General features: G+C 34.9%; 1 protein-coding gene across 3 annotated transcripts in view; it reads right to left on the minus strand.

The window, feature by feature from the left end:
• RNF180 (ring finger protein 180) overlaps window positions 1-27,753 on the minus strand; it is a 204,405-nt gene that overhangs the window by 55,196 nt on the left and 121,456 nt on the right. For all 3 annotated transcript variants that reach the window (XM_060635687.3, XM_060635689.3, XM_060635688.3), the window contains 2 exons: window positions 10,310-10,535; window positions 759-884 (listed from right to left, as the gene is read on the minus strand). In XM_060635687.3, the coding sequence (XP_060491670.2) occupies window positions 759-884; window positions 10,310-10,535 (352 nt within the window). The remainder of the gene's footprint in view (window positions 1-758; window positions 885-10,309; window positions 10,536-27,753) is intronic.

Raw genomic sequence — 27,753 nt, forward strand, 5'->3', positions numbered from 1 at the left:
ACGGTAACAAATTCTCAAAGGTAAAAAAGGTTTCAGAAATTTCCTTGCCCTTATTTTGCTAATTCCTTCTACCTGTAGTATAGTTAGTTATAATTTAGAATGTGCTTTCCCATTCGCTCTTTTGATCCTTACAACTATACTAATTCAGTTGCACACATTTATATACTCCCATTTTACATACGAGAAAATCAAAACAAAAGAAGAGGTTATTATGACACTTCTGAGGTCACTCAGCTAGTTAAACCTGAACCCAGAAACTGGTGTTCCTATTCCATTGTGTACCTGTGAGACGTTCTGTACACCAAGTCTCTGCTATTTGCTACTTGTCATAAACTTGTGGGACAACTGTAAAATAATAAAACTAAGTCAACTTACCTATGATAATGAATTATTCAGGATCTTTATAAAGAATACTAGTGCTTTTGTCAAATACAGCTTTTGTCAAATCTGTTACTTTTGAGGTGAATTTCATTCATCTATTAAACATCATATTAAACGTTATTGACAGCAAGGCAAAGTACTTTAATCATGTGTTTTTCTCAAATTTTGCTCTTACACAGTTTCTATTTTCTTCATTTATTATTATTATTATTATTATTATTATATTTAATGCTTTCAGCAAGAAGATACTTGGCAAAATCCTTACTTAAACCTGACCAATGCAGAAATGTTTCCCCTAACATTTTAGTTAGGAAAAAATCGCTTTAAAAAGAGACCTTAGACAAAGTTACCAAACATTTTTGCATTCGTTTCCTTACCTCCAAAAAGATGGAATGCTTTCCTGCAGCTTGGGAGCGGCCATTTTGCAGAGCTGGATTTCTGAAAGCTTTGTTTTATTTTCAAATACTCTTTAGTAAAGAATGTTTTTGTGGCATTGTTCAGTTCTAGAGTAAAGCAAAAGAAAACAGTAGTTTTAGACGTTAATTTGACTAAAATGGCAAGAGCATGAAAAATTGTTACAGTATTTTGACAACAAATTTAGATCTCTTTAAGAAAGAAAACAAGAGTAAACTTTTTAATTTGAATTCAAGCGAACATAATTCCCTCAAATTCACATTTGATGCAACTTTGATGTGTCTACACATACAGTATATATCTACTGGGAATCTCTTATGTCAGTTATTATGCCATAGGCAGCAAAGAGAAAAACCCAGTCCTTGCCCTCAATAAGACTCAAGATTAAAAGATAGAAACAGGGGCACCTGGGTGGCTCAGTTAAGCGACAGACTCTTGGTTTCGTCTCAGGTCATGAGACGCTGTCTCGCACTGTCTCTGTGTCTCTCAAAATAAATAAATAAACTTAAAAAAAAGGTAGAAATAAACAGGTAGACAAAAAAGGGAAAAATGTGTTACAGGTGTAGCAAGAGAATAACCAGAGTACAATCCTGGCTCAGGAGAGAGGATAAAAGGGAAAAATCTTTTACAATTTTTCCTACTTCATCATCTCTTTAGTTCATTCTATATGTGATGGTCAAGAATTTACTGAATCTAATGCTGATGATTGGAGAAAGTTTAAAAAAATGCAGAATCAAATCCTCAACCTTTCAGAGACTTCCTTATGAGTGAAAAAGAAAATATTCATTGGAAGTAAACACAGACCAATCAGAGAACAGATGTGATGATATTCACTTTAAATTCTAGAAAGTACTTGAACTCTCTCTTATATGAGCCATGGAAAGCCTAAGCACATAGAGAAAAAAATGCTCACCTCTAAAGGGAACAATACAAGTTAGGGGAAAAGATAAGCTGCTATCATAGCCTGCATTCAGTAGAATAGGACTAGTTTGAATCAAAGAAATACAGTAATATAAATCTCTTCAGGACTCCAGGTTCTCACCCTGGGTGGCTGTAAGGTCTACTAGTAAGTGCATCCCCTATAGAATTTGGGGTCCAGAAAAGCTCTGCATGCTGGGAAGGGAGGCCAACCAGGAATACCTCATCCAGCACTGATGAGTATTTATCTGTGTGTCCTCAGAAAATAAATTAAAACCTCATTTTCATATTCTTTACTCATAAGCTGTTCAAAGCTAAAAATCTTGCTTAGGAAGTCCCATTTTCCAGCTAAATATGCAGCATGATGACAGAGGCATATAGAACAGGGACAAAACCAAACCCAAAATTCTAAATATGATACTGTTAAAATGGAGTTACAGATTTTACAATATGTGAATCATTATAATTATACAATTTATGCTGAACTGAGGTTAATATTTAGGAGTTCCTATTTTAATATCTAGGTAAGCCATAATTAATGACTTATCCATTTTAATTTAGTGAGTCCATTTAGTATTTGCTACAATATTTTGTTCTCATAATTTTATACCAGAATAATGAAAAAGTAATTATCATCATTTTTAACCCTTCAGGCCCAGGAGAAATCTGCTACTATTATGACTTTCTCAGGGGAGAGCATTTATCCAAGCTTTCACCTCAAGCAGTTGTGATCACTTTATACTTACTGATGTCCTTTAATGACTTTGGAGCACTCAAGAATCATATAAGTAACTGTTTCATCACCCAAGAATAGCTAGTTTACCCTCTGCTAGAGGAATTATAAGACTAAGAGGTGATCTATTAAAGCCCAGTTTACCCACAATATTTACCGAGCTCTTGCTAAGATAAAGACAAAATGTTAAGTACTTTATACTGTGATGATGCATCCTGTTATTATTTTGTATGTAAAGTTACATTTCAAGATTTAGAAAAAGGCTTTTGAAATCCTAGGGATAGGGATATATTACTAGATCCTCAAAAGGTTATCACAGCATCCATCCTTGCCTTCGAAGAATCTGTAATTCTGTCTTCTGTGTGAAAAAAGACTCTTAAATACTGAGAACAAACTGAGGGCTGACGGGGGTGGGGGGGGGGGAGACGGGAAAGTGGGTGATGGGCATTGTAGAGGCACTTGTTGGGATGAGCACTGGGTGTTGTATGGAAAACAGTCTGACAATAAATTATATTTAAAAGAAAGAAAAAGAAAGAAAGAAAGAAAGAAAGAAAGAAAGAAAAAGAAAGAAAGAAAGAAAGAAAAAAAGAAAGAAAGAAAGAAAGAGAAAGGAAGGAAGGAAGGAAGGAAGGAAGGAAGAAAAAAAAGGAAGAAAGAAAGAAAGACAGAAATTCTATCTTCCCTGTGCACCACATCATAGCCAATGATGCAGTTTATTACTTTTAAAACTGTCAAAGTCACATATAGCTCTGGTTTAAAAAATCCAACAGCATAGAAGGGCAAAATGAAACAAAAAACAAAATGACAATGATCTGTTCTACTCCTTCTTATTTCTACCTCCCCTCCCAATCCCCAGGGACTATTTAAGCGTTCCTGTTTTTGTTTTTGTTTTCTGGAGATTAACCTCTGTAAGAATAAGTCATTGGTGTTGAAGAGTTGGTTTGCAAAACACTAGTAACATGTGAAATGATTTTGGGTGATACTGAATGAAAATGTTTAAACATTTAAAAGTTACCTATTTAATGTACATTAGAAAAAAAAAGTATATTAAGTAGAGCATCAAACACATACATTCACAAATACATTGCTAAGGATGAAGCTAATATAAGTATTTAAGAAAAAAGGTGTGTTGATATGAGGAAACTTCTTAAAAAAATAATTCAGGTGGTACACAGATACAGTAAAAATTGTAAAGGTGGTACCACAGGGGTACAAAATGAGTTTCACCAGGAAAGTTAAGGCCCCTGGCAAATGGCACTTTCTTGCCCCTCTTACACAGGTGCAAAGTAAGCATTGCCTTTTAATCCCTGAAGATTTTAAGACAGTTTGTGGGTTTTCACTGACACAGTTTGAGAAACACTGCTCTAAATATTATGCTTACTTTGATATTTCTTTTTTTATAATAAAAATAATCCACAAATTAAAGCTTGAGAATGACTGCACTGGAAGACAAAATTAGGTACTCTTACTGATAGAAAGAATGAGTTTGGATTTCAGGCTTAGTGACTATTCTGTACAAAATGAACAGAAAAACAAAAGAGGCATGGATGGACACAAGAACAAAACCATTATTAGCATAAGAATTAACAGACCAGACTTAGTGGTAGAGAATAAGAGAAAGGGTGAAATGCTCTTAATAGGGACAATAGACCATGACCAATTAATTATAGACTGTCACAGTAGATAAAAAGAGGAAGTGCAATATTCTTTGGGATGAGTTATCTGTCCTGGACAAATCCCAGCAGGACATGAGGAAATCAGACAGAACACAGAATAATTCTTCACTGTGCAGGACTGGCCCAAACACTCTAGGATATCTGTCATCCCTGTCCCTAGTGACTAGATGCCAGTAACATCCCCCATTTATTGGGTCAGCCAAAATATCCCTGGTGAAAACATCATAGGCCTCTTCCATGCTTAAAATTCTAGATTAGCTTAAATGTCATTTCCTTATTTAGTTAGGGACTTCTATACATAAGGTAAAGACTTACGTATTTCCTTTTCCTATTTCCAGTGGAGTTCACTGGGATATCTGCTCATCAGCACCTAGTTCTGCCCGGTAAAGGCACAAGAGTAGTGGGTATGGGGTTGTGTGTGGTTAAAATGGAGATGGAGTTTGAATGGAGGAAAATGGTGGAACAAGAGTGGAAATCATTCTTGTTGAGGTTTGAGTGCATCTGAATGGGGAGGGGGGACAGCAGTGAGTCATTTCACAGTTGGGAAGTAGGATACACTCACTCTGTGGCACGCTTTGCAATACCTGGGACACTCCCATCTACTATATAACCATGGGTTGGGATCCTGGATCAATGGATACTGGGTCTGTAGTAGGACTGCCTACAGGAAGATCATTCAGTGTCAGTCCACAATAGGGGAAGTGACACGCTTGGTTTGAAGGCTTCAGTCAGATAGTCAATTCAAGAAAATAGGACACCTTCCCATGATATCCTTGGCTGAGGGATTTCTCCTCTCTCACCTGGATGACTCCTACCCCACATAATGCTTATATACCACGGCCTTTTCCTGTCTTTGGCCTGCTGATTTTAGGTGGCCTGTAGATCCTCTTACGTGGCATGTAGCACCTCCCTGTAGAGACCTAGAGTTGGGGTGCTGATGTGGGAGCTCTTGGTCTGAAAGGATTAAACCTGCTTACACTGGTGTCGTTCTCACCTTCAAGACAAAAGGACTCTAATTAATTTGGGACACACCAGAACTTTCCCAATCTCCTAAGCAAACTTAGAATCTGCCATGTCCGGACTTATCCTACTGTTTCCCAAAGTGACTTCACCATTTTATATTTTAACAAACATATATATGAGTCTCAATTTCTCCATATCCTTGTCAACATTTATTACTATCTTTTTGATTATCATACCCTTTGTGGCACACAAGCTTTCAACTTTGATAAAGTCTAATTTATCTGTTTTTTTCTTTGGTTGTGTTTTAGGTGCAACATTTAAGAACCCATTGCCTAATCCAATTTCAAAAAGTTTTACACCTATGTTTTCTCTAAGAGGTTTATATTCTTATCTCTTACATTTAGGTCTTTGTTCCATTTTAATTAGCATGTGTGCGTGTGTGTGTGTGTGTGTGTGTGTGTGTGTATGTTTGTGTATGTGTAAACAGTGTAAGGTGTGGCTCCAAAGTCACCCTTCTTTTGCATGTGGATATCCAAATGCTACAAGGTCTTGATGGTACAACCTTTTACAAGAATAGTGGCATAGTGGTATCAGTTAAATAGCTGTTTTACTGGAGTAAAGATTGAGCCTCTCATGCAACCATTCCAGAAACCTCTTTACTATTTATTATCTTTAAATATTATTGATGTCCTTCCAAGAGGATTTAAGTCTTTTTAAACTATCTTTTAACCTGTCAAAATTTTGTGAATCATATCATTTTTAGTTTCCTTATTGACTACATTTTATTAGTATGCTTTTATTGGTTAGGATGCTCTTGGATGAAACTAACAGAAAATTTACTCAAACTGTATTAGTTAATTAGTAAATTTAATATTTAATGGAGCAGGAAATCCAAAGGTAGTGTGGGCTTCAAAGCTGGCTGACTCAGTGGTTAAATGAGGTTATCAAGAACTCATGTTCTTGTCTTTTTAAAAAAAAAATCTTTTTTTTAATGTTTTTATTTATTTTTGAGACAGAGAGAGACAGAGCATGAGCAGGGGAGGGGAGAGAGAGAGAGAGATACAGAATCCAAAGCAGGCTCCAGGCCCTGAGCTGTCAGCACAGACAGAGCCCGACGTGGGGCTCGAACTCACAGACGGTGAGATCGTGACCTGAGCTGAAGTCGGACGCCTAACCGACTGAGCCACCCAGGCACCCCAAGACCTCATGTTCTTTTCTTTCCTTCGTTGTGCTCTCAAAAATAAAGGCTTTGTACCAAGCGGGTTCCCCACTTATTCATAAAATGGCTGCCAAAAACTATCTCTGTTACACACTTTCTTGTTTATGTCCAATGGGAGAGAGAATGGCTTTTCTATCTCATGTCTTAAGAGTAAAGACAAACTTTCTTCTCATGTCATTGGTCAAAACTGGACCACATGCAGATTTGTAAACCAATCACTGGCAAAGGAAGCCAAGGATGGGGTCTGCTACCCAGGAGCCACCTGGTCTAGGAGAGTTGAATACTTGAGAATAAAACTCAGAGTTATATTAGAAAAGAAGGATGTAATGGGTACTAATTAGCAACCAAGAGTGTCTGCTACAACTTTTTTTCGATCAACTTTCAACAGTATATCTTGACTTACCTTAAAAAAATAGGTATCAACTCCTTCTACCCTTTCTTCTACTTATCCTTTCCCACTTCCTCTTCCCAACTTCTCATGTGTTAACTACTTTATCAAGATCACATCCAATACTGTTAATTTAAGCACAATTGCCTAACCAGTGAATGTTACAGTACAAGTTTAAAATCATTTTGCTGAGGTACAGTCTATGGAATAAATCTGGGGGGAATTTCATTATTATCTCTATCCACTGAGTTACTATAACAGAATTATGTTAGAACCAACCCCTGAAACATTGGCCAAATATCTTGAGTTCCTTTAGGAAATGACAGCTTTCCCACTCTGACCTTTGACAGTAATTATCCCGTTTTGTTCGCAACTGGAATGCTGACATTAAGTAACTGAGAGTATTCATTCACTTAATAAGTAACTGTCAGGGTTCAGTAAGGTTAAGAGAATACTCTAAGACTGTAAACTAACTTCTCCAAAGTATCACCAAAAGCATTTGAAACCAGAAGAGGAAAAAAAATTCATTTACAATAGCAACAACAAAAAATATACAGGCAGAAAACTAATAAGAATTGTGCAAAGCCTTTAGGAAGGAAATTGCAGAAATTTATTAAGATGATATCCAATAACAATCACCCAATATTATATAAATGTCAATTAAAAACTATGAATTATCTCCAAATAACTTATAATTTTAATTCACTTGTGAGTTATTAAAACACAGTCTAGAATAATTTTAAGAGGTATAGGGCAAGATAGAAATATGAATGGAAAATAAAAAGGTGTCAAGAAACACACTTACATTGTAGTAATTATTATTACTTTTTAAAGAATGACAATTTAACTACAATAGGAAAAAAGGATTGTTCAGCAAATGATACTAGGATAAATGTCTAAGGATATGGAAGAAAATGGACTCCGTTCTTTTTTTTTTTTTTTTAATGTTTGTTTGTTTGTTTGTTTGAGAGAGCTTGCATGAGCAGGAGAGAGGCAGAGAGGGAGGGAGAGAAAGAGAATCCCAAGCAGGCACCCCCTGTTGGCTTGGAGCCCAATGCAGGGCTTGAGATCCCATGAGATCATGACCTGAGCCAAAAAAAAAGTCAGATGTTTAACCAAATGAGTTACCCAGGCACCCCAAAAGTACTCCATTCTTACTCAAACCATGCATCATACAAGATGCTAAATGGAGTTAAATATGGGATAGGAGGACAAAATGGAAACCTAAAATAAATGTAGATAAAGAGGATTCTTATATAATTCTGTAGTTAATAGGTAAGGCCTTTTAATTCCTAACTTTAAAATTAGAAATATTAAAGACCTATGTTACTACATGAGACCACATAAAAGTTCTGCACATCCATAAAATACAAACATAACTAAAATACAAATGACAAAACAGGAAAATGATTTACCCCATAGGACAAAAGCTGACACTAATTTAAAAAAAAATCTTGTTAATAAGCAAGAAAAAGATGAACAAACCATAAGAAAAATCAGCAAAGGTCATGGCCAAGAAAAACAAATGCCCTGAATGTGGAGAAAATAAGCTCTTGTATAATACTGCTTATAACAGTTTTTGAGCACAGTTTGGCAACATACACAAAGCTTTAAAACACACAACAGCTTTAACTACCAGTTCTACTTCTTGAAATCCCTCGCAAAGAAATGCTCAGAGATGTGTGCAAATATTTATCTCCATATATCAGCAATTAAGTAAATGACAAATAACTAAATGTCCCATAATATTGGTAGTTTAAGTAGATCATGATATAATCACAAGAGTTTTAAGTAAAATCCAAGCAGGTTAAAAGCCTTACGTACAATATAGTCACATTTTTTTCTGTAAGAAAAATAATTAAGTACATGTATGTAAAATATTCTGGAAGTATACTCACTCACTGTGGTCTTTAAATGTTAGGACTATAGAGGATTTTGAGCTTAGAACTTTAACTGGATGTTCTGATTTTTCCCATAATGAAATTGTATTACTTCTATAATTTAAAAAGTTATTTCTATAAGAAAATTAGACCATAACATTTTGGCTACCAGCAATGTCACTTTCCCTAATTTATACTCTGGTATTTCCTGAGCTTTTATCAAAGTATACCAGAAGATGTCAGGAAACCTGATAGGCCACTTGCTCTGAAGATGTTTTTGAGGACACTGCCTACTCCACTTCTTAGTATGCCCTGGAAGAGAAATCACATAAAAAATTCCCTTTCAAGCGCCAGAAAAACCTTTGCTTACTCTTGGGAAGTGGGATACTTCTTTTAATGAATCATGAGAATCACTTAATTGTGTCCTTACTTTTATTTTAACTCAGGTGGCAGAATATTTAAAACCAAATACTTCACCTAATTATAGTTACTATGTAGCATCATCTGGCTTGTGTATCTGTTCATCCACCCTCACCTGCAGAACATGGAGATAGCATTTTTTCCTGTGATGGGTGGCACAAAGTAGTGCCCTCCATAAACGTTAGCTCTACTTACTTCTATCCTTCTTCCCTTTTTCCTTAGCAATTCTCTACGTTCCACATTCATTAGTTTTTCCTGTCTCCATTAGTATGTTTTTGTAATGTGTTTATTTATTTTTGAGAGACAAAGAGCAAGAGAGACACAGAGTGCGAGCAGGGAATGGGGCAGAGAGAGAGGGAGACAGAATCTGAAGCAGGCTCCAGGCTCCGAGCTGTCAGCACAGAGCCCAATGCGGGGCTCACACTCATGAAATGAGAGATCATGCCCTGAATTGAAGTTGGACACTTACCTGACTGAGCCGCTCAGGCGCCCCTCCATTAGTATGTTTTAAAAATTATATTTCATCTTTACTGATAATTAGTTAAACAAATCCTTGCTCCAATTTTACTTCTTCTCATTCAAGAAGAAAAACCTTAAGAATAAGGATGTTGAAACGACATGGAGGGTAGGGAGAAAGGCATGAGTTTTCCTCAGATATTTACAGAATTATTCTCAAAGACTCCAGAGGAAATAACAAGGGCCAAAGAATGAGTAGCAGTAAAAGGCAGATATGAGGAATAAATAATCAACAGGGCTGCTTCAAGTTTTAATGAAATGCCCTTGCCATTAGCAATGTCCAAGCCAAGGGGCGCCAGGGTGGCTCAGTCGGTTTAGGCGACCGACTTCGGCTCAGGTCATGATCTCACGGTTTGTGAGTTCGAGCCCCGCATCAGGCTCTGTGCTGACAGCTCAGAGCCTGGAGCCTGCTTCTGATTCTGTGTCTCCCTCTCTCTCTGCCCGTCCCCCACTCATGCTCTCTCTCTGTCTCAGAAATAAATAAACATTAAAAAAAAATTAAAAAAAAAAAAAAAAAGAAATGTCCAAGCCAAGACTGAACAACTGGTTAGAATATCTTAGAAAAGATCTCAGCATAAAGTAGGAGATTAGACATGAGAACTTCTTTTCATCTAGGATTCTATGATTTTCACACAGTTCTATGAGTTGGGCAAGCACTGTTTTATAAAGTAGAGAATAAGAAATCATCCTGTATATGATTTTCAATAATGTTCTATAATCATTTATAAAGTACCTTAAGAATGCGAACAAAGCTGTAGTCAGAACAATCAGGCAATCATGTTAGTGAAAGAGAACAGTTACCTGTCTGGAAAAAGACTCTGGAAATAATTGTCCGGCACAACGGGCAGGGAGTGCTTGCAGGATTGTCTTTGGCAAGAGTCCGTAAGCAGGGCTCACAGAAGATATGGTGGCAAGGGTAACACATGTATGGGTTGAAATAAACATCCAGACATACTGCACAGATGTAACTTTCCTTTTCTTCTGCATATTCATTGTCATCATCTGTACTCATCTCATTATTCAAAGTCTGTAAAACATAAGCAAAAATAATTTCTCTCAGTTCAGTATGAGATTGGTTTCCTTGAGAAAGAGAGACTGCCTTTACATTTTGTTAAAATGAATAAAAATATTTATGAGAAGCACATAATATCTCTTTCTGTGACATATTTCAAGTGATAGAAAGGCTATCTTGCAAAGTGACAAGAAACTCAAAACACACACGAAAAATCCAGAAGTCTTAATTATTCTTTTAAAAAGTATTTTTCGTATTTTTATATAATACTAAATGCTAAAATCTGCCCAAACATACTGGAGTAACCCCTATCTCTATTTAACCAGTACTAGTTAAGTATGTGTCAGGTATACTAGTCCCAGGACTACAGATTCCCCATTGATCCCACTCCCACCACAGCAAATAAAGTGATTGTCACAAGGTTATAGAGCCTTATATGGGCATCTGCATATGATAAAAAGGGCAAGAGGATACCATATATGCTTCATGCCCAGACCAGGCATGCACTATCTACTCCACACTTTGTCCCTTCGTGGACCCCAAGGCCAAGAAACGGCCAAAGACTAACATATGTCAGGAAACAGACAAGGCAAAGAGACTTGTAGCAATTTGGGGATCAGCCTTGTAGCTGAGAAATGGGATGAGTCCCTTCCCTCCTCCCAAAAAAGAATAGTTAAGAAAGATGTAGTTAGGAAAGAGGCAGCTCAGAGGTTAGCAGCGTGAGGCCTGGTAACAGAATGCCTGTTACTTAGGCTCACGATTTCCCCATCTGTGAGGATAATGTGAGGATTAAATGAGGTAATCCACTAGATATCAAGCATTCTGTGAAATCCCATATAACATAAACAAAGTTTAAAACAGGACATGAAGTAAAAGTCTCTCTCCAAAAGAAAGCTTGCAGCTAGGACATGCACAATAATAAAGAAAAATCTCTAGGAAAGGCAACAGAATCCATAATTTTTTGTTCATTTTTGATACATGAATATTCTTTCCTAAACTGAAAAGATATTTGCAAAATGAAAGGTGTAAGTAAATGATTAGTAGTGAACTGGGCACCCCAGATAAAAACATCTATGGACCTAGATGCTGACTTACCTAAATTTTATTTCATAATGCCAGCTTATTCTGCTTGCATTATACTCTCAGGACTGTGCCTTGAGATTTGAACTAATTAACCTTAAAGAAACCCATGGCATAAAAAAACCCCATCATTTGTGGAACCTCTTGAAGCATTTCAAATTGTGACCCAAATATTTGTGCAGAATTTTATTTCTATAAAGTACTTTACATATCCAACAAAAGTAACTAGACCACATTAAAACACGGAAGGAAATAAAAGCGTTGCTCTTTAAAAACACAATATTTTGCAAATAAACTTGATGTGAGTTTGAAAATAGAAAATGAGGTTGGAACTATTCATCTATTATTTGATCTAAGTGAATCAATCCTCAAAACAGAAATAACGTATATAAAATTCACTACGTTTTAGGGAGTTAAAAAGGTTTAAAGTTTTCATTAATCCAGAAAACTGCACCTGTCTGGTAATAAATACCGTTATACAAAAAGACAAACAAATTATCTCAAGGATAGAATACCAGTGGGTATTTCTCCAAACTGCAGCGATGGAGGGTTGTATAATAGTAAATTTGCTGTTGGATGGAGAGTTACATTTTTTAAGTTTTTATTTAAATTCCAGTTAGTTGAAAAATTATATTTTAGAAATTAATACTCATTAATGGATCACTGCCAACAGAGAAAGAGGTTTTTAATAGGTATGTCTAAGAACTCATATTCGTCTCCTCAATATTTCAATGGTCATAGAAGAAGACCCCAGAAATGCTTATCAGAAATGTAAGGAAGGGGACAGGAAAGATAGCTGGCTAATTAAGGACCAAGATCGTTTCTGGAATAAGGTATGCCATTAGCAAATAATATAAAAATGTACACTAGGCTAAACCAGTTGGCAGAGTCAAGATTTTTAAAAAGTCTCAATAGGTAGCTGGGCTGAAATCAAGATTGAATTTAACAGATACATATAAATTCCTAATTGAAGACTCTAAAAGAAACTGCACACCTATACGATGAATAAAATTTAGCTAAGGCAATTTATGTGAAGAAGAGCTAGGGATTTTATCTGGATTTTAACTGACTTAACTAAGCTCAGTGTATGATGTAGTTACTTAAAAAGCCAATCAAACCTGAAGTGCAGTGTAGTGTGGGTTTATACGTCTCTCATTGTACAACGATCACAACTCGTTTGTAGCTACTCTAAGGAACACAGACAAATGAGAGTCATCCACAGAAACACTGAAGGCCAGAGCAGCATGGGTTCTGAAACCACCTCCTAGAAAGTACGGTTAAAACATGATATTCATTCAGAAAAATAGTGACAGGAGATGAGATAAACAAACAAGCATTGGTATGACAGAGATCCTGATTTTCCTCTGTGGAGTTTTTATGATTAGATCTAAAAGCAAATGGATGTGAAGAGGCGATAGATTGTAAGAGAAATACCTATTTATAAACCCAAACGACATGAGCACAGCATAAAATGGCCACTCTTACACAGTACACCTGTCATGGAGCTCACCATTTATCTTATGCTCCCCATGAAATTCTTTGAGGCTTAGAAATGAGAATTAAAGTTGTATACATTAACTAATTTCCTTAACACAAAACCCCTATGAAGCAGGTACTATTACTATCATCATCTTTTAGAATAAAGGAAACTGAGAAATTGAGAGCTCACTAACTCTAGGGGTGAAGCTGGCATTTGAAAAAAGCCAGTATATGGACCTAGGGCAGTGCTCTTCACTACCACACTCTTACGTGAGTCAGTGTACTTCAAAACATACTAGCAAATAATAAATGTTAGCTGGTGACGATTATGACGTAGGTTTAAAGAAAAAGACAAATTTAGTTAGGATCTACAGGGAAGTAAAATTTCAAGGCATTGTTATCAAAATTAGCAGATGAATATAATAGGTGCCCAATGTACAACTACTTTTGACCCCATGGAAACTGTCCTACAAAGAACAAACACACTCAGTCTCTCACATTCCTTTCCAGGGGCTTCCAGTCTCAGAAGAGGAGAAAATAAACTGCTAAGTAATATAAAGCAACAAGCTTCAAAAAAATTCATGAAAAAACTAGCATAAAAATTAACAGACCAAGAGTTTTTATTAGTAATAACAAAGCAGCAGTGCCATTTAGCTCCTTTACAATATTGTGATTACTGCTATATTTGGCCTTATTCCTCTAACTTACTATTTTTTAATAGGTGCTAGTAGGGCAGTGAATAGGAGCAAGACTCCAGAGCCTGTTCGTGCTCTGACACTATTGCCTGTGTGACCTTATGCAAATTACTTAACTCCCTGGAGTATCACTTTTCTCATTTCTAAGGTGGAGATACTAACAGTACCGAGCTCACAGTTGTTGAAGAAAGAGTTAATATGTATATAAAACATTCCGAACAATACCTGGAATGTAAATGTTTGCTGCTGTCATTGTATTCAATCATATTTATTATTAAATATTGGCTTTTTTGAGAGTGGTTTTATGTTTACAGAAAAATTGTACAGAAAAAAGACAATCCCCCCATACCTCCTTACACACACACACACACACACACACACACACACACACAGTTTACCCTTTGGTTCCCATTATTATGGTACATTTTTAAAGTTAATAACCAATATTGATACATTACTATTAACTGAGTCCCATAGTTTGCATTAGGGTTTATTCTTGGTTTTGTACATTCTATGGATTTTAACAAATAGATAATGTCAGGTATCCACAATTGCAGTATCATATAGAATAGTTTCATTGCACTATTAAATGAGATCCCCTGTGCTCCACTTATTCATCCATTTTACCTCTTCCCCAACCCCTGTCAACTACTGATCTGTCTGTATATAGTTTTCCTTTTCCAGAAAGTCATATAATAGGAGTTACACAGTATGTAGTCTTTTCAGACTAGCTTCTTTCACCTACCGATATGCATTCGAGGTTCCTTCTAATTGATCTTGAAGTTACTCCAGGTCTCTAATGAGAACTGCTCTTAATTCTATATCAGTTTATTCCCTGGCCTTTAAAAAAACAATTAATTTGCTTCATTTCTAAATAAATTCAAATTGCCTTCTACCCTTAGATATTCCTGAAATGTTGTGGCCCATTCAAGTTATGCAGTCTTATTTTCCAGCAGTGTTACATATTTATTCTTTTTAAAGATATATTTTTTTATAATTCTACTTTATTTAAAAGTATAAGTTGACGTTAATATTATAATTTTATTTTACTTAAAATTGTCTCCAAAGGAAGCAATGAATACAATTTCAGTAAGTTAAAATATATACCTAAATTTAGTGTGTGTGTGTGTGTGTATGTGTATTCCACCACATGCAGAGACAGAAAAAAAAACAAAAGTCAATTTCTGCTAAGAATGCCCTTGGGGTGCCTGGGTGGCTCACTCGGTTAAGCATTTGACTTCGGCTCAGGTCATGGTCTGGCAGTCCATGGGTTCGAGCCCCGTATTGGGCCCTATGCTGACAGCTTAGAGCCTGGAGCCTGCTTCTGATTCTGTTTTCCTCTCTGCCCCTCCCCTGCTTATGCTTTCTCTCTCTCAAAAATAAAAAAAAATTAAAAATTAAAAAAAACCAGAATGCTCTTGATGAAGAAGGAAAAAGATTAACTTTGACTAATTGAATATTTATCTTATAATACTCCATGTGAGAGAAACAGGAAGTACACAGAATGCATTTCTGTTGCATTCCAAAGCATAATGGTTATTTTAAGAAAAAGAACCTTTGTTAATGTTTTAGTTGTGAGATGAACTAGCTGGTTTTTCCATGGAAAAATATCATCTTTATGTAATGAACAATGGCCAGGAAAACTGAGTATTCAGAATTGGTTATTTGGCAGACATTTTCACAAAAATGAACAAAGCAAATCTGTCACTTCAAGGCAAACAAATAGTGTCTGTCACCAAATAAAATGATAAAATTTTGGCTTTCAAGCAACAAAATCAAAATTTTTTAAAACTTCTATATACTTATAGCTTCCCAGTATTTACAGACTTTTCTGAAAAGATGGTATTAGCAGTTTTTTTGCTAGTGCTTAATGAAATATGACAACAGTTAGGAGAGCTAGGTAATTCAGTGAACCAGGAGTTTCCAAATGTCTAATGCAGGATATTATAAAATGATGCATACATGATATTACAAAATTATGCATGAGAAAATGAACCACTCAAAGTGTAAAAACAGACTAATGGATTTTAATGTAACAGAGTATTTAACATTCACATCAAGTGTCAGATTTCATATTGTAATAGACTTTAATAATCTAGCACTTGTCAAGTTTTGGTATAGTATCAAAGACAACTATCCAAAATCATCTTGAAAAGCTATTATAATACTATTCCCTTTTCTATGTGTCTGGCTGGATTTTCTTCACATACTTCAGTCAAAACAGCATATGGCAACAGATTGTATGCAGAAGCAGACGTGAGAATACATCTTTTGATTATTAGGCCAAATATTAAAGATATTTGAAAGAATGAAACAAATGCCATTCATCTCAATTTTTGTTTTGATTAAATTATTTTCATAATATATGTGATGATTACATATAATGGTTTATTATTATCTTTGTATGAATTAATATTTAAATTTTTTCTGTTTAATTTATAATATGGTAAATATTTATAATCCACATACACAAAAGCTCTTTAGGGTTCTCAATAACTTTTAATATTTTACAGGGATTTTGAGACCAGAAGTATGAGAATTAATATAGTAGGAGATAGAAAGCAAAGGTGATTTGGGCCGTAGGCCTATAGTAGATACTATATTGAAGTATGCAAGTATTTAGTAAATTGGCAATATTGACAATAATCTCATCAGTGATTATACTAAGCAAGACAATTTAGGGGAAAAAATAATGAGGAGGGACTACTAAAAAAAAAAAAAAAAAAAAAAAAAAAAAAAAAAAAAGGCACACTGTAAAGAAGGAGAGAGGGAGATTAACATTTCCTTCAAAAAGCCACATCTAGATACATCATAGTATCAATATAAAAATCAATCAGCTTAATATTTAAAGTTCTATTAGATAATAACTTTATTTAAAATGAAAAGCAAGAGGGGCGCCTGGGTGACTCAGCTGGTTGAGTGTCTGACTTTGGCTCAGGTCATGATCTCATGGCTCATGAGTTCGAGCCCCACTGACAGCTCAGAGCCTGGAAACTGCTTCGGATTCTGTCTCCCCCTCTCTCTTTGCCCCTCCCCTACTCGTGCTCTTTCTCTCCAAAAAAATAAATAAACATTAAAAAATTTTTTTAAAAATGAAAGCAAGAGCTACTATAATACTCTGAGGTGACCTCTAAAGCATCAAGGAAAGATTAAAGATTAAAGATCTTCAATAGAGCTATAGGTGTATTTTCTACATTAAAATTATTTGATAGTTGGTGATTCATATGGGGTTCTTTAATACAAATATTCAACTAATTAAAACATCTCATTAATAAGCTATTCTAGATAGACTGATAATTACTATATCTGAATTGTTTTTTACATCAATCACTTTTCAAGACAGAAATACAGCTTTAGATTAGAGTTAGCTCTAGGATCTATGCCAAAATGATCTAGCTGTCCTGGCCTGAGTGTTTGTTTTACTTAAAAAAAAATCTAAAATAACACCCCAAGGTCTTGAGTACATGTGTTGGTAGTTAGTAGCTATCAAAGGAGAAACACACTACAGGGCACCTGGGTGGCTCAGTCGGTTAAGCATGTGACTTCAGCTTAAGGTCAAGATCTCACAGTCTGATTTCCAGCCCTGTGCTGACAGCTCAGAGCCTGTAGCCTGTTTTGTATTCTCTGTCTCCCTCTCTCTCTGCCCCTCCCCCGCTCGCACTCTGTCTGTCTCTCTCTCTCAAAAATAAAGATTACAAGACATTAAAAAAAAAAATAAAAGAAGAAACACACTAAATCCCTACAACCCATGGTAAAGGAAAAAACATAATTCATGGGGTCTCAGACGAAGACTGGGGTCGTGAAATTCAAAAATTTGAGTGGAAACTTCCCCATATTTATTCCTATAATTTACTAACATACTCAGAGAAAGGAAGAGACTAAAGGAAGATTTTACATGCCTCTAGGAGGTAACCAAAACTGCTGAGAATATTTTTTTCCACTCATCATCATCCTTCTCTGTAGGTTTGCAGGTTAATATAATACTCAGTATTGCCCAGGCCATCAGATACAGTTATTCAGAAACCATTGATTCACTATGTTGCTTGATAAATAAAATCCCTTCAGGGCTCCACTGTATTTATTGATGAATGTATGAAATGAAAAATTCTCAAAAAGTATATAATATCATTTTCTCTATACTGACCATTGGAAGAATTCTATTTATCCCATTAAAAGCTCTGGGGAATGCAACTTTCTAGAACTTATTTGCTTTCCTAATCAATACGAATATTAAACCAAAATGATAATCAGTTTACTTCTAAAATACAAAAATCAAGTTAAATAAAGTAAAAAATTAAGGAAACTGTCCTTACCCTGAAAGAACTGAAAGTGATCCACATTCACAGCAGATAATTCCAAATGCTCAGGCTAGAATTTATAAATTTTTGCAAATAAGTTTGGTTTTGGCTAAAAGCAATTAATTAGAATGAAAACCTTTCCTCAGCAAAATTTAAAGAGTATATTTCTGCCATTTCTGGCTATCTTTAGAGTACATATGAGCTCTAAAATTTACCGTTTTTTATAGAAAATCTTATGACTTTTGCTTTACATAAGTTGTATTGCTCACCACCCCCATTTTTGGCATTTGAAATAAAATGTTTGCAATATTTTGTAGTGATGGTCATTTTTTGAGAATATCTTCTGGTTTTGGTTTGAAAACCAAGGATGTGCTAGCACTTATTTTAAAAATTTTACATGTTCTACACAAGTTATTAGATCTTTATAAAATGATAAATGATGCAGCATATTTTTGTATAAACATTTAAATTTAATAATCACATACACTAAAAATATTACTATTCTGTCTGAAAGGAAGACTGTCTTGCTTTGTAATACTTCTAACACATTAGTAATTCTGGGAAATTTTCACTTTATTTGTAAAAGCTTCTGCCATGGTTACTTAAGGGAAGAAAAATGGGAATTCCAATTCAATGGTTAGCTCCAAGAGGAAAATATTAAGACATAATATCTTTATTTATGCTTATGTTGCTTATACACGACCACATTGTTAAAAGGCACTGGTCACCATGTTCTTAAAGACTACAAAATGCAATTATTCTATGGAAGACATTTTGCTTTGTTGGAAAGACAGAAAGGTGGGGGGGAGGATGAACTTCCCTTTGTCTTTTCTGGCTTCACTGTAACTGTCCATCTGATTTATCTACCTTTTTCTCTAAGTATGTCTTGTGTATATTTTCTGCCTATTGCTGACTTTTTTTGACATATAATTCACATACCCTAAAATTCACCATTTTAAAGCATACAATTCAGTGGGTTTGGGATATTCATAAGGTGGTACAGCTATTACCACCATCTAATATTAAAAAAATTCCATCACTCCAAAAAGAAATTTCATTCCCATTGTCAGTCACTTCCCATTTCCCTCTTCCCTCCTTCCACACCCCACCCTTGGCAACAACAAATCTACTTTCTGTCTCTACAGATTTGCCTGTTCTGAACATTTCATATAAACAAAATCATACATGTCCTGTTGTATCTGGCTTCTTTCTCTTACTGTTTTCAAAGATTATCTCTGTTATAGTATGTATCAGCACTTCATTCCTTTTTATAACTGAATAACAGTTGATTGTATGGATATATCACATTTTGTTTATTGCTACTTACTTCTTATATATGCATTTCTCTGTCTAATGTCCTTTCAGTAATGGTGTTTACAAAGATTGTCTTCTGCACTTTCTACTTCCCTAGGTGTACTTACCCTTTCTTACTGTCCTCGGTATCTATTCCCTTCATGCTGATGCCACCAAAATCTTGGTTTAATCTTATTATCCTTCTTCTAATCTCCAAATACAAATTTATAACTGCCTTTTGTAAATCACCATACTAGGACTCCAATCTTAATATATTCTAACTTGAATTCACTTCTCCCCCAGATCTGATTCCTTCTCCTCACCTCCCACATTTAATCCTTGCCAAGTTTAGCTCTTCAACTGTTCCAATGTTCCCCTGTACTTCCTTAGCCATGATTCCTTTTATTTTTGTTGCTACTTCCTCATTCAGGTTTTTACCTCTGTGTTCAATCAACAAATATTTATTGAGCACCTACTATGTACCGGTCGCTTTCCCAGGCTCTAAGGATATAGTATGGAGCTTTTGGTCTTGTGGAAGAGAATAAAAGGTTGCTAAGAAAGCATAAAACAGAGGAACTCAAATTAGTCTGGGGTACAGAAAGGCTTCTTTGAGGCAGTGGCATTTAAGTCAAGATCTTGTAAGAAATCTTTTTGTTACAAGTGAAAGAAAACCCAATTCAAAGTGTCTCAAAAATTAAAATGAAATCTGCTGGTATCAGTAGTTGAAAAATCTAGAAGAACATCTAGCTTGAGGGAAGAACTGACTCAGTACCCTAAACGACACCTCTAAAACCTATCCTTTCTCTTTCTCAATTATACCAAATTCCTCACCGCTTTTGGAACTTTTGCATAACCTGTTCCTTCTGCCTAAAATATCCCTTTACCTCTATTCTTCCCCTAATACCTACACACCATTCAGATCTGATATGGTCTGGTTTAGTGGACACTTTTGGGGAAACCTTTCCAGCATCCACTCCTATCTTCTGCCAACAACTTACTGATTTTTAATTGGGAAATTCACCCATCATCCACTTGTAGACATAACTATGTATTCCAATGGGGTTTAAGTGATTCAAGGGAAACAGTATGGGATGAGTACCAGGGGGCTAATCCTGATATGTCAGTCAGCCAACTTGAGAGATTGCACTTCCTGTGAACCAAAGTGTCCTCCAGATTCTTTCCACAGAACATCTATTATCCACTTCCAAGTCCTTGTCGTAGGAATCTAAAATAGCCTGTGGTCACATTAGGTATAAAGGTCTTTGAATCTAAAATTATTACAAATATACCAATATTCATGTTTCTAAAAATACTATTATTTCTGCTATTGTCAGAGCAAAACAATGGAAGCAAGGTAACAGAGGTGACTAGAAATGGCTAATCAATAGCCTTCAAACCATTTCTATGTAACTTCTGGCCATCAAAAAGGAATCAAGAACATTATGTTTAACCACTGTATTCCATTACTTAGAAGAAGGCTCAGCATGTAGAAGATGGTCAGTAAATATGACTTAAGTGAGAGAATAGGAAGATTGGTAAAAGAGAAAATGTACTTGCCATACTAGAAAGACACCACAGAAACACTTCAGGTGAACACAAGGAAAAAGATTAAAAATAACATCAACCTCTACATACAGGATGCATTAACTGGGATTATCCAGAATCCAAACTATGGCAGAAGTTTATTTTCTATTACTTTATTAGAGACTGCAGTTGTGAGAGAAAAAGAGAGCAAATAAGATAAAGAGGAAGAAAAAATGTCAGAGGACAGATTTCTGAGTAGGCCTTGAACTAGTATTGAGTACGGTCTTAGGAGAGGGCTCTGAACTACATACAGTGTCCCAACTACATATAGTGTGATCTATAGTCTGCTGAAGGATGAAGGGAGAAAAATCCATCTGCTGGTGCCCATCTCCTATTGATCCAAAATGTGCCCCCCTGGGCATTAACACCCTCTCACTTCCAGGTTCACACATGAGAACCAAGTGGGCTTCACTGCATCTGATGCTTCAGTGACAATAGAAAAGGCCCATGAGAAAATGCTATTAATCTTCTTGCTGGAGTCGTTGGTGGCACAAGTAAATGTACGTTAGTATATTCCTATACTAAAATGGAATACCATTCAGCAATAAAAAGAAATAAATTACCTACATATAAAACATCATGAATAAAACAGTTCATGTTTATTAGAATACTGTCTAATAAAAAAAGCCTTACATGAAAGAGTGCACAGCACATAATTCTATTTTTGTACAATTCCAGAATAAGTGTAATTACACTATGACTGAAAAAAATCAGAATACTACTTGCCTCTGGCACATAAGACAGAAATTAGTGGGGAAGGGGAACAAGGAAGCGTTTCAGAATGATGTAATATCCTACATCTTAGTGCAGATTGTAAACACAGGTGTGTGCATCTGTTAAAATAGTAAATGAACATCTAAGATTTGTATATTTTACTGTATATAAAATTCATATCAGAAGAAAAATTACAAACAAAAATGTGGAAACGGAATATGATTCAACAGGAACAAACTAATGTGGCACAATTTAATACAGCATAACACCACTTTTACAGAAATAACACAGGCAGAACAATGCCACATATTTTATATGGACATATATTTCTAGATATGTATCTTTCTATATATATTTCTAGACATTTATCTTTCTAGATATATATGTCTATATATGTATTACTCTATATATGTACATACACACATGTATAAGTATGATGTGCATACACATCATATATATATTTATATATATATATACATATACATAAATATGTATATGTATATACATATAAATATGTATACATATTTATGTATACACACACACATAAGTATATATATTTTTTATTTAAAAGGCCAAGGTCAAGTTTATAAAAGAAACTCCTAAGGATGATCCCTTCTGTGGGCAATGGAAAATGATTTAGACTGGGAGTACTGGCTAAAAGGTCTTTAGCTTTTTATGGTTTTTATAAAATGTTTTAATTTTTTTCAGTTAAAAAATGAACTAAGGCAGTATTTACATGAATCATTCAAAAACATAAACATAAAAGCAATATATGCTTCCTATAGAAAATATAAAAATGAGATTAAATCGTAAAAAGATCCAAATTCAATGTGGCAATGTATGTCCCAAACTATTTTTACTTTTTTGTCTGAAACACAAAATTTTAAAAAATGTCACTGGTTAGGAATAAACAAACAAAACAATTTTGAAACTGTTGGCAGGTGGTTCTGAGAGGTCTACAAATTTTGGAACTCTCTCCACTTAACACCTCCAGGTGGTGTGAAGTATGGAGACGCATGCATGATGCACATATAGCTACCATCTTATTTTCTTAAATGTATTTATTTTTTAAATGTTTATTTCTTTATTTTTGAGAGACAGAGGGACAGAGAGCATGAGTGGAGCAGAAAGAGATGGAGAGAGAGAATCCCAAGTGGGGTTTGATCTCATGAACCTGTGAGATCATGACCTCAGCCGAAATCAAGAGTTGGATGCTTAACCAACTGAGCCATCCGGGTGCCCCTTAAATGTATTTATAAAACCAGTATGAGTATGTTTAATATTAGAAGTTTTTACAAAATATGCAAGCGATGATTCTTTGGTAGCAATATGATACTTAACCTTTCTAATATATTCACTTTTCAGAAATTATATTCATGACACACCAATATTTAACTGAATTTCAATATTCAGGATAATGCTGTTTTTGATGAAAGATGTTTGAGAACTTTCTTTGAAATGAAGTTGGGAAATAACATGCAGAAAATGTGTAAAATAATGGCAAATAGATCAGCAATAAATCACCTATGACTCCACTTCTCAAATAAAATTCTGATATTATATATGCTTTCTTTTATATTTTTCTTTTAATTTAAAATAATATTTCTAATTATATGGTATTAAAATTATGATTGTACATTCTCATGTGCTATGATAGATTAAAAATTCCCACAATACTAAATCTCACAATAAACAATATATTAAAAGGCTGTAAGTAATGCAACTATATGTTTTGTTTACATAAGCTCCAGTTATTAGCTATTTAGAGCAGTTGCCTTTCTCTTTTTAACTGTTTCACGTAATCTCATGCTTGCTATTTGCTCTTCCTCAAGTGCTCTCTTCTCTTGTCTCTGAATGGCTGGTGTTCTCTTATTTCTTTATGTCTCAGCTCACATATTACTTCCCAGAGTCCTTCCCAGAAGATGCTATCTAAATGAAAGCATCTCCCAATGCACACACCAAATGTAACACTTTATCAATGACTTTAGAAAATAATAGGCTAACCACTTAAGTTTCATCTTCCGTTTGTATAAATAAGTAATAGTTTTTTTTCCCTAATCTGCTTCTCAATGTGCTCATAGCTATTATAACATTACATATAATACCTAAAAAGGTTTGGTGATCTAAAAATATTTGTATTAGTATAGTATGTTATTATAATGTTTTTATGGAAGGTAACACACACACACACACACACACACACACACACACACACACTGTTTCTGTCCAGCAGGGTTGAGGACAAAAACATCTCTAACCCAGCTTTGTTTGTTCTTTATACTTTAGCTTCTAAGTAAATTCCTGCTCCTGGCAATCAGAACAGTCTGAGATTCATCATTAAAAGATATGAGGTCAACAGCTTGGTTCAGCCTTTATCTCCATGGAAAGTTGTACCAATAGATGAAATGAATAAAAAAAAATTATATGCTACCCACAACAGACTCACTTCAGACTTAAAGTTGCAAATAGACTGAAAGTGAAGGGATGGAAAAACGTTCATCATGCAAACCAAAGCCAAAGCCAAACACAAGCAAACAAACAAAAAACAACAAAAAACCAAAAATCCAAAACCAATAGCTGGGAGAGCAATAATTCTATTAGACAAAATAGATTACAACAAAGACTGTAAGAAGAGTAAAAAAAGGGCATTACATAATGATAAAGGGATGGATGCAACACAATGATATAATAATTGTACACATCTATGCACCCAACATAAGTGCACCTAAATACATAAAGTAACTATTAACAAAGGTAGTTAATAATGGTAGGAAACTTTAACACCCCACTTACATCAATGGATAGATCATCCAGACAGAAAATCAGTCACAGTGGCTTTAAGGCAACAGATAAGCTTAAAATATATATTTAGAGCATTCCATCCAAAAAAGTAGAATATACATTCTTTTCAACTGCACATGGAACTTTCTCTAGAATAAACCCCATGTTAGATCACAAAACAAGTATCAATAAATTCAGAAAGACTAAAATCATATCATGCATCTTTTCTGACCATGACGGTATAAAACTAGACATCAATTATAGGAAAAAAAAAACCAGGATAGAACATCAATACATGGAGGCTAAAAACATGCTACCAAATAACAAACAGGTCAACCAAGGAATCAAAGAGGAAATTAAAAAACAAAAACAAAAACATGGAGGCAAATGAAAATGAGAACACAACAGCCCAAAATCTCTGGGATGCAGCAAAAGCTGTATTAAGAAGGAAGATTATAGCAATACAGGCTTATCCCAAGCAACAAGAAAAATATCAAATAAACAACTTAAACTTATACCTAAAGGAGCTAGAAAAACAAGAACAAAGCCCAAAGCTAGTAGAAGGAAGAAAATAATACAGATTAGAGCAGAAATAAATAAATTAGAGATAAAAAACAATAGAACAGACCAAGAAAACCAGGACCTGGTTCTTCGAAAAGATAAAGAAAATTGATAAACCTTGAGCCTGAGTCATCAGGAAAAAGAGAGGACCCAAATAGGTAAAACAGAAGTGAAAGAGAAGTAGCAACTAACACTTACAGAAATACAAAGGATTATGAGACAACTAGGAACAATTATATACTGACAAACTGGACAACCTAGAAGAAATCGATAATTTCCTAGAGACATACAATCTTTTGAAACTGAATTAGGAAGACAAAGAAAATCTGAATAGACCAATTACTAATAACAATCCTGAATCAGTAATCAGAACGCTTCCAACAAACCAAGTCCAGACCCACAATGGTGAATTCTACCGAACACTTAAAGAAGAATACCTATTCTTCTCAATGTCTTCCAAAAACTAGATGAGGAAGGGAAGCTTCCAAATGCATTCTACAATACTAGCATTACTCTTGTACCAAAACCAGACAAAGACACTACAAGAAAAAACAAAAACAAACAAACAAAAACCTACAGGCCAATATCCATAATAAATACAGATGCATATATCTTCAAAAAATATTAACAAACTACATTCAACAACACACTGAAAGGATCATTCACCATAATCAAGTTGGATTTATTCCAGGGATACAAGGATGGCTCAATACGTGCAAATCAATCAGCATGATACACCACATCAAAAAAACAAGAAGTAAAAATCATATGATCATTTCAGTAGATGCATAAAAAGCATTCAACAAAATTCAACATTCCCTTCGTGAAAAAAATAAGTATCAACAAAGTGGGTTTAGAGGAACATACCTCAACATAATAAAGTCCATAGATGACAAAACCACAGCTAACATATTCATTGATAAAAACAGAACTTTTCCTCTGAGATCCAGAGCAAAACAAAATTGTCTACATTCACCACTTTTATTCAACATGGTATTGGAAGACCTAGCCATAAGAAGCAGATAAGAAAAATAAATAGAAGGCCTATAAATTGGTCATAAAGAAGTAACACTCTCAGTATTTGCAGGTCATGAGACTATGTATAAAGTCCTCAAGATTCCCACCAAAAAGCTAGAGAAGTACTACTGAGTTGAATAAAGTTGTAGGATACAAAATCAATATATAGAAATTGGCTGCAGTTCTAACACTAACAAAAAAGCAACAGAAAAAGAAACTAAAAAAACCAATTTAACTTACTTTTTCATTTAATACTTTAAAAGTTTATTTATTTTTGAGAGAGAGACAAAGTGCGAGCAGGGAAGGGGCAGAGAGAGAGGGAAACACAGAATCTGAAGCAGCTCCACGCTCTGAGCTGTCAGCACAGAGCCCAACGTGGGACTCAAATCACGAACCATGAGATCATGACCTGAGCTGAAGTTGGATGCCTAACTGACTGAGCCACCCAGGCACCCTCAACAGTATCAGTTAAAATTGTGCCAAAGAGAAGAAAATACTTAGCAATAAATGTAACCAAGGAGGTGAAAGACTAGTATTCTGACATCTGTAAAACAGTAACAAAAGAAACTGAAGATGATGGAAAGACCTACCATGATCATAGATGAGAAGAATATCAACATGAATCACTGATTTCTACTCATGGAAGCAATATTGCACTGTATGTTAACTAACTAGAATTTAAATAAAAATTTGAAAATGAAAAAAAAAAAGATCAACAGCATTTTTCACAGATAGAATAATCCTAATGTTAGTATGAAACCACAAAAGACCCCAAATAGCTAAACTAATCTTGAACAAGAACAAAGCTGGAGGTATCACAATCTCAGATTTCAAGATGTACTACAAAGCTATAACAGTCAAATCAGAATGGCACTGTCACAAAAAACAGACAGGTAGATCACTGGAACAAAACAGAGAGCCCAGAAATAAGCTCATGCTTATATGGTCAATTAATTTATGACAAAGGAGGCAAGAGTGGGAAAAGATAATCTCTTCAATAAGTGGTAATGGGAAAACTGGACAGCTAGACACAAAAGAATGAAACTGGGCCAGTTTCTTACACCATACACAAAAATAAACTCAAAATCTGGTGTGCCTGGGTGGCTCAGTCAGCTAAGCATCTGACTCTTGATTTCAGCTCAGGTCATGGTCTCCTGGTTCCTGAGTTGAAACCCTGCATCAGGCTCTGAGATGACAACACAGAGCCTACTTTGGATTCTCTCTCTCTGCCCCTCCCCTGCTTGTGATCTTCTCTTTCCCTCTCTCTCTCTCTCAAAATAAATAAACTTTAAAAAGTCCTCAAAATTCATTAAATACCTAAATGTAAGATATGTAATGTAAAACCCTTAGAAGAAAACATATGTAGTAATCTCTTATACATTGGCTTTATCAACAGTTTTCTACATATGCCTCCTGAGGCAAGGGAAATAAATAAAAAATAAACTATTGGGACTATAACAATATTAAAAAAAAAAGCATTTGTGCAGTGAAGGAAACCACCCACATAATGAAAAGGCAACCTACTAAATGGGAGAAGTTATTTATAAATGATGTATCTGATAAGGGGTCAGTAGCTAAAATATATAAAGAACTTACATAATTCAACAATAAAAAACAAAATAATCAGATTACAAATCGACAAGAGGACCTGAACAGACATTCTTCCAAAGAGAATATACACATTGCCAACAGACATATGAAAAGAAGCTCAACATCAGTAATCATCAAGGA

Source organism: Panthera onca, chromosome A1 (genome assembly GCF_046562875.1).
Source record: "Panthera onca isolate mPanOnc1 chromosome A1, mPanOnc1 haplotype 2, whole genome shotgun sequence".
Classification (NCBI taxonomy): Eukaryota; Metazoa; Chordata; class Mammalia; order Carnivora; family Felidae; genus Panthera; species Panthera onca.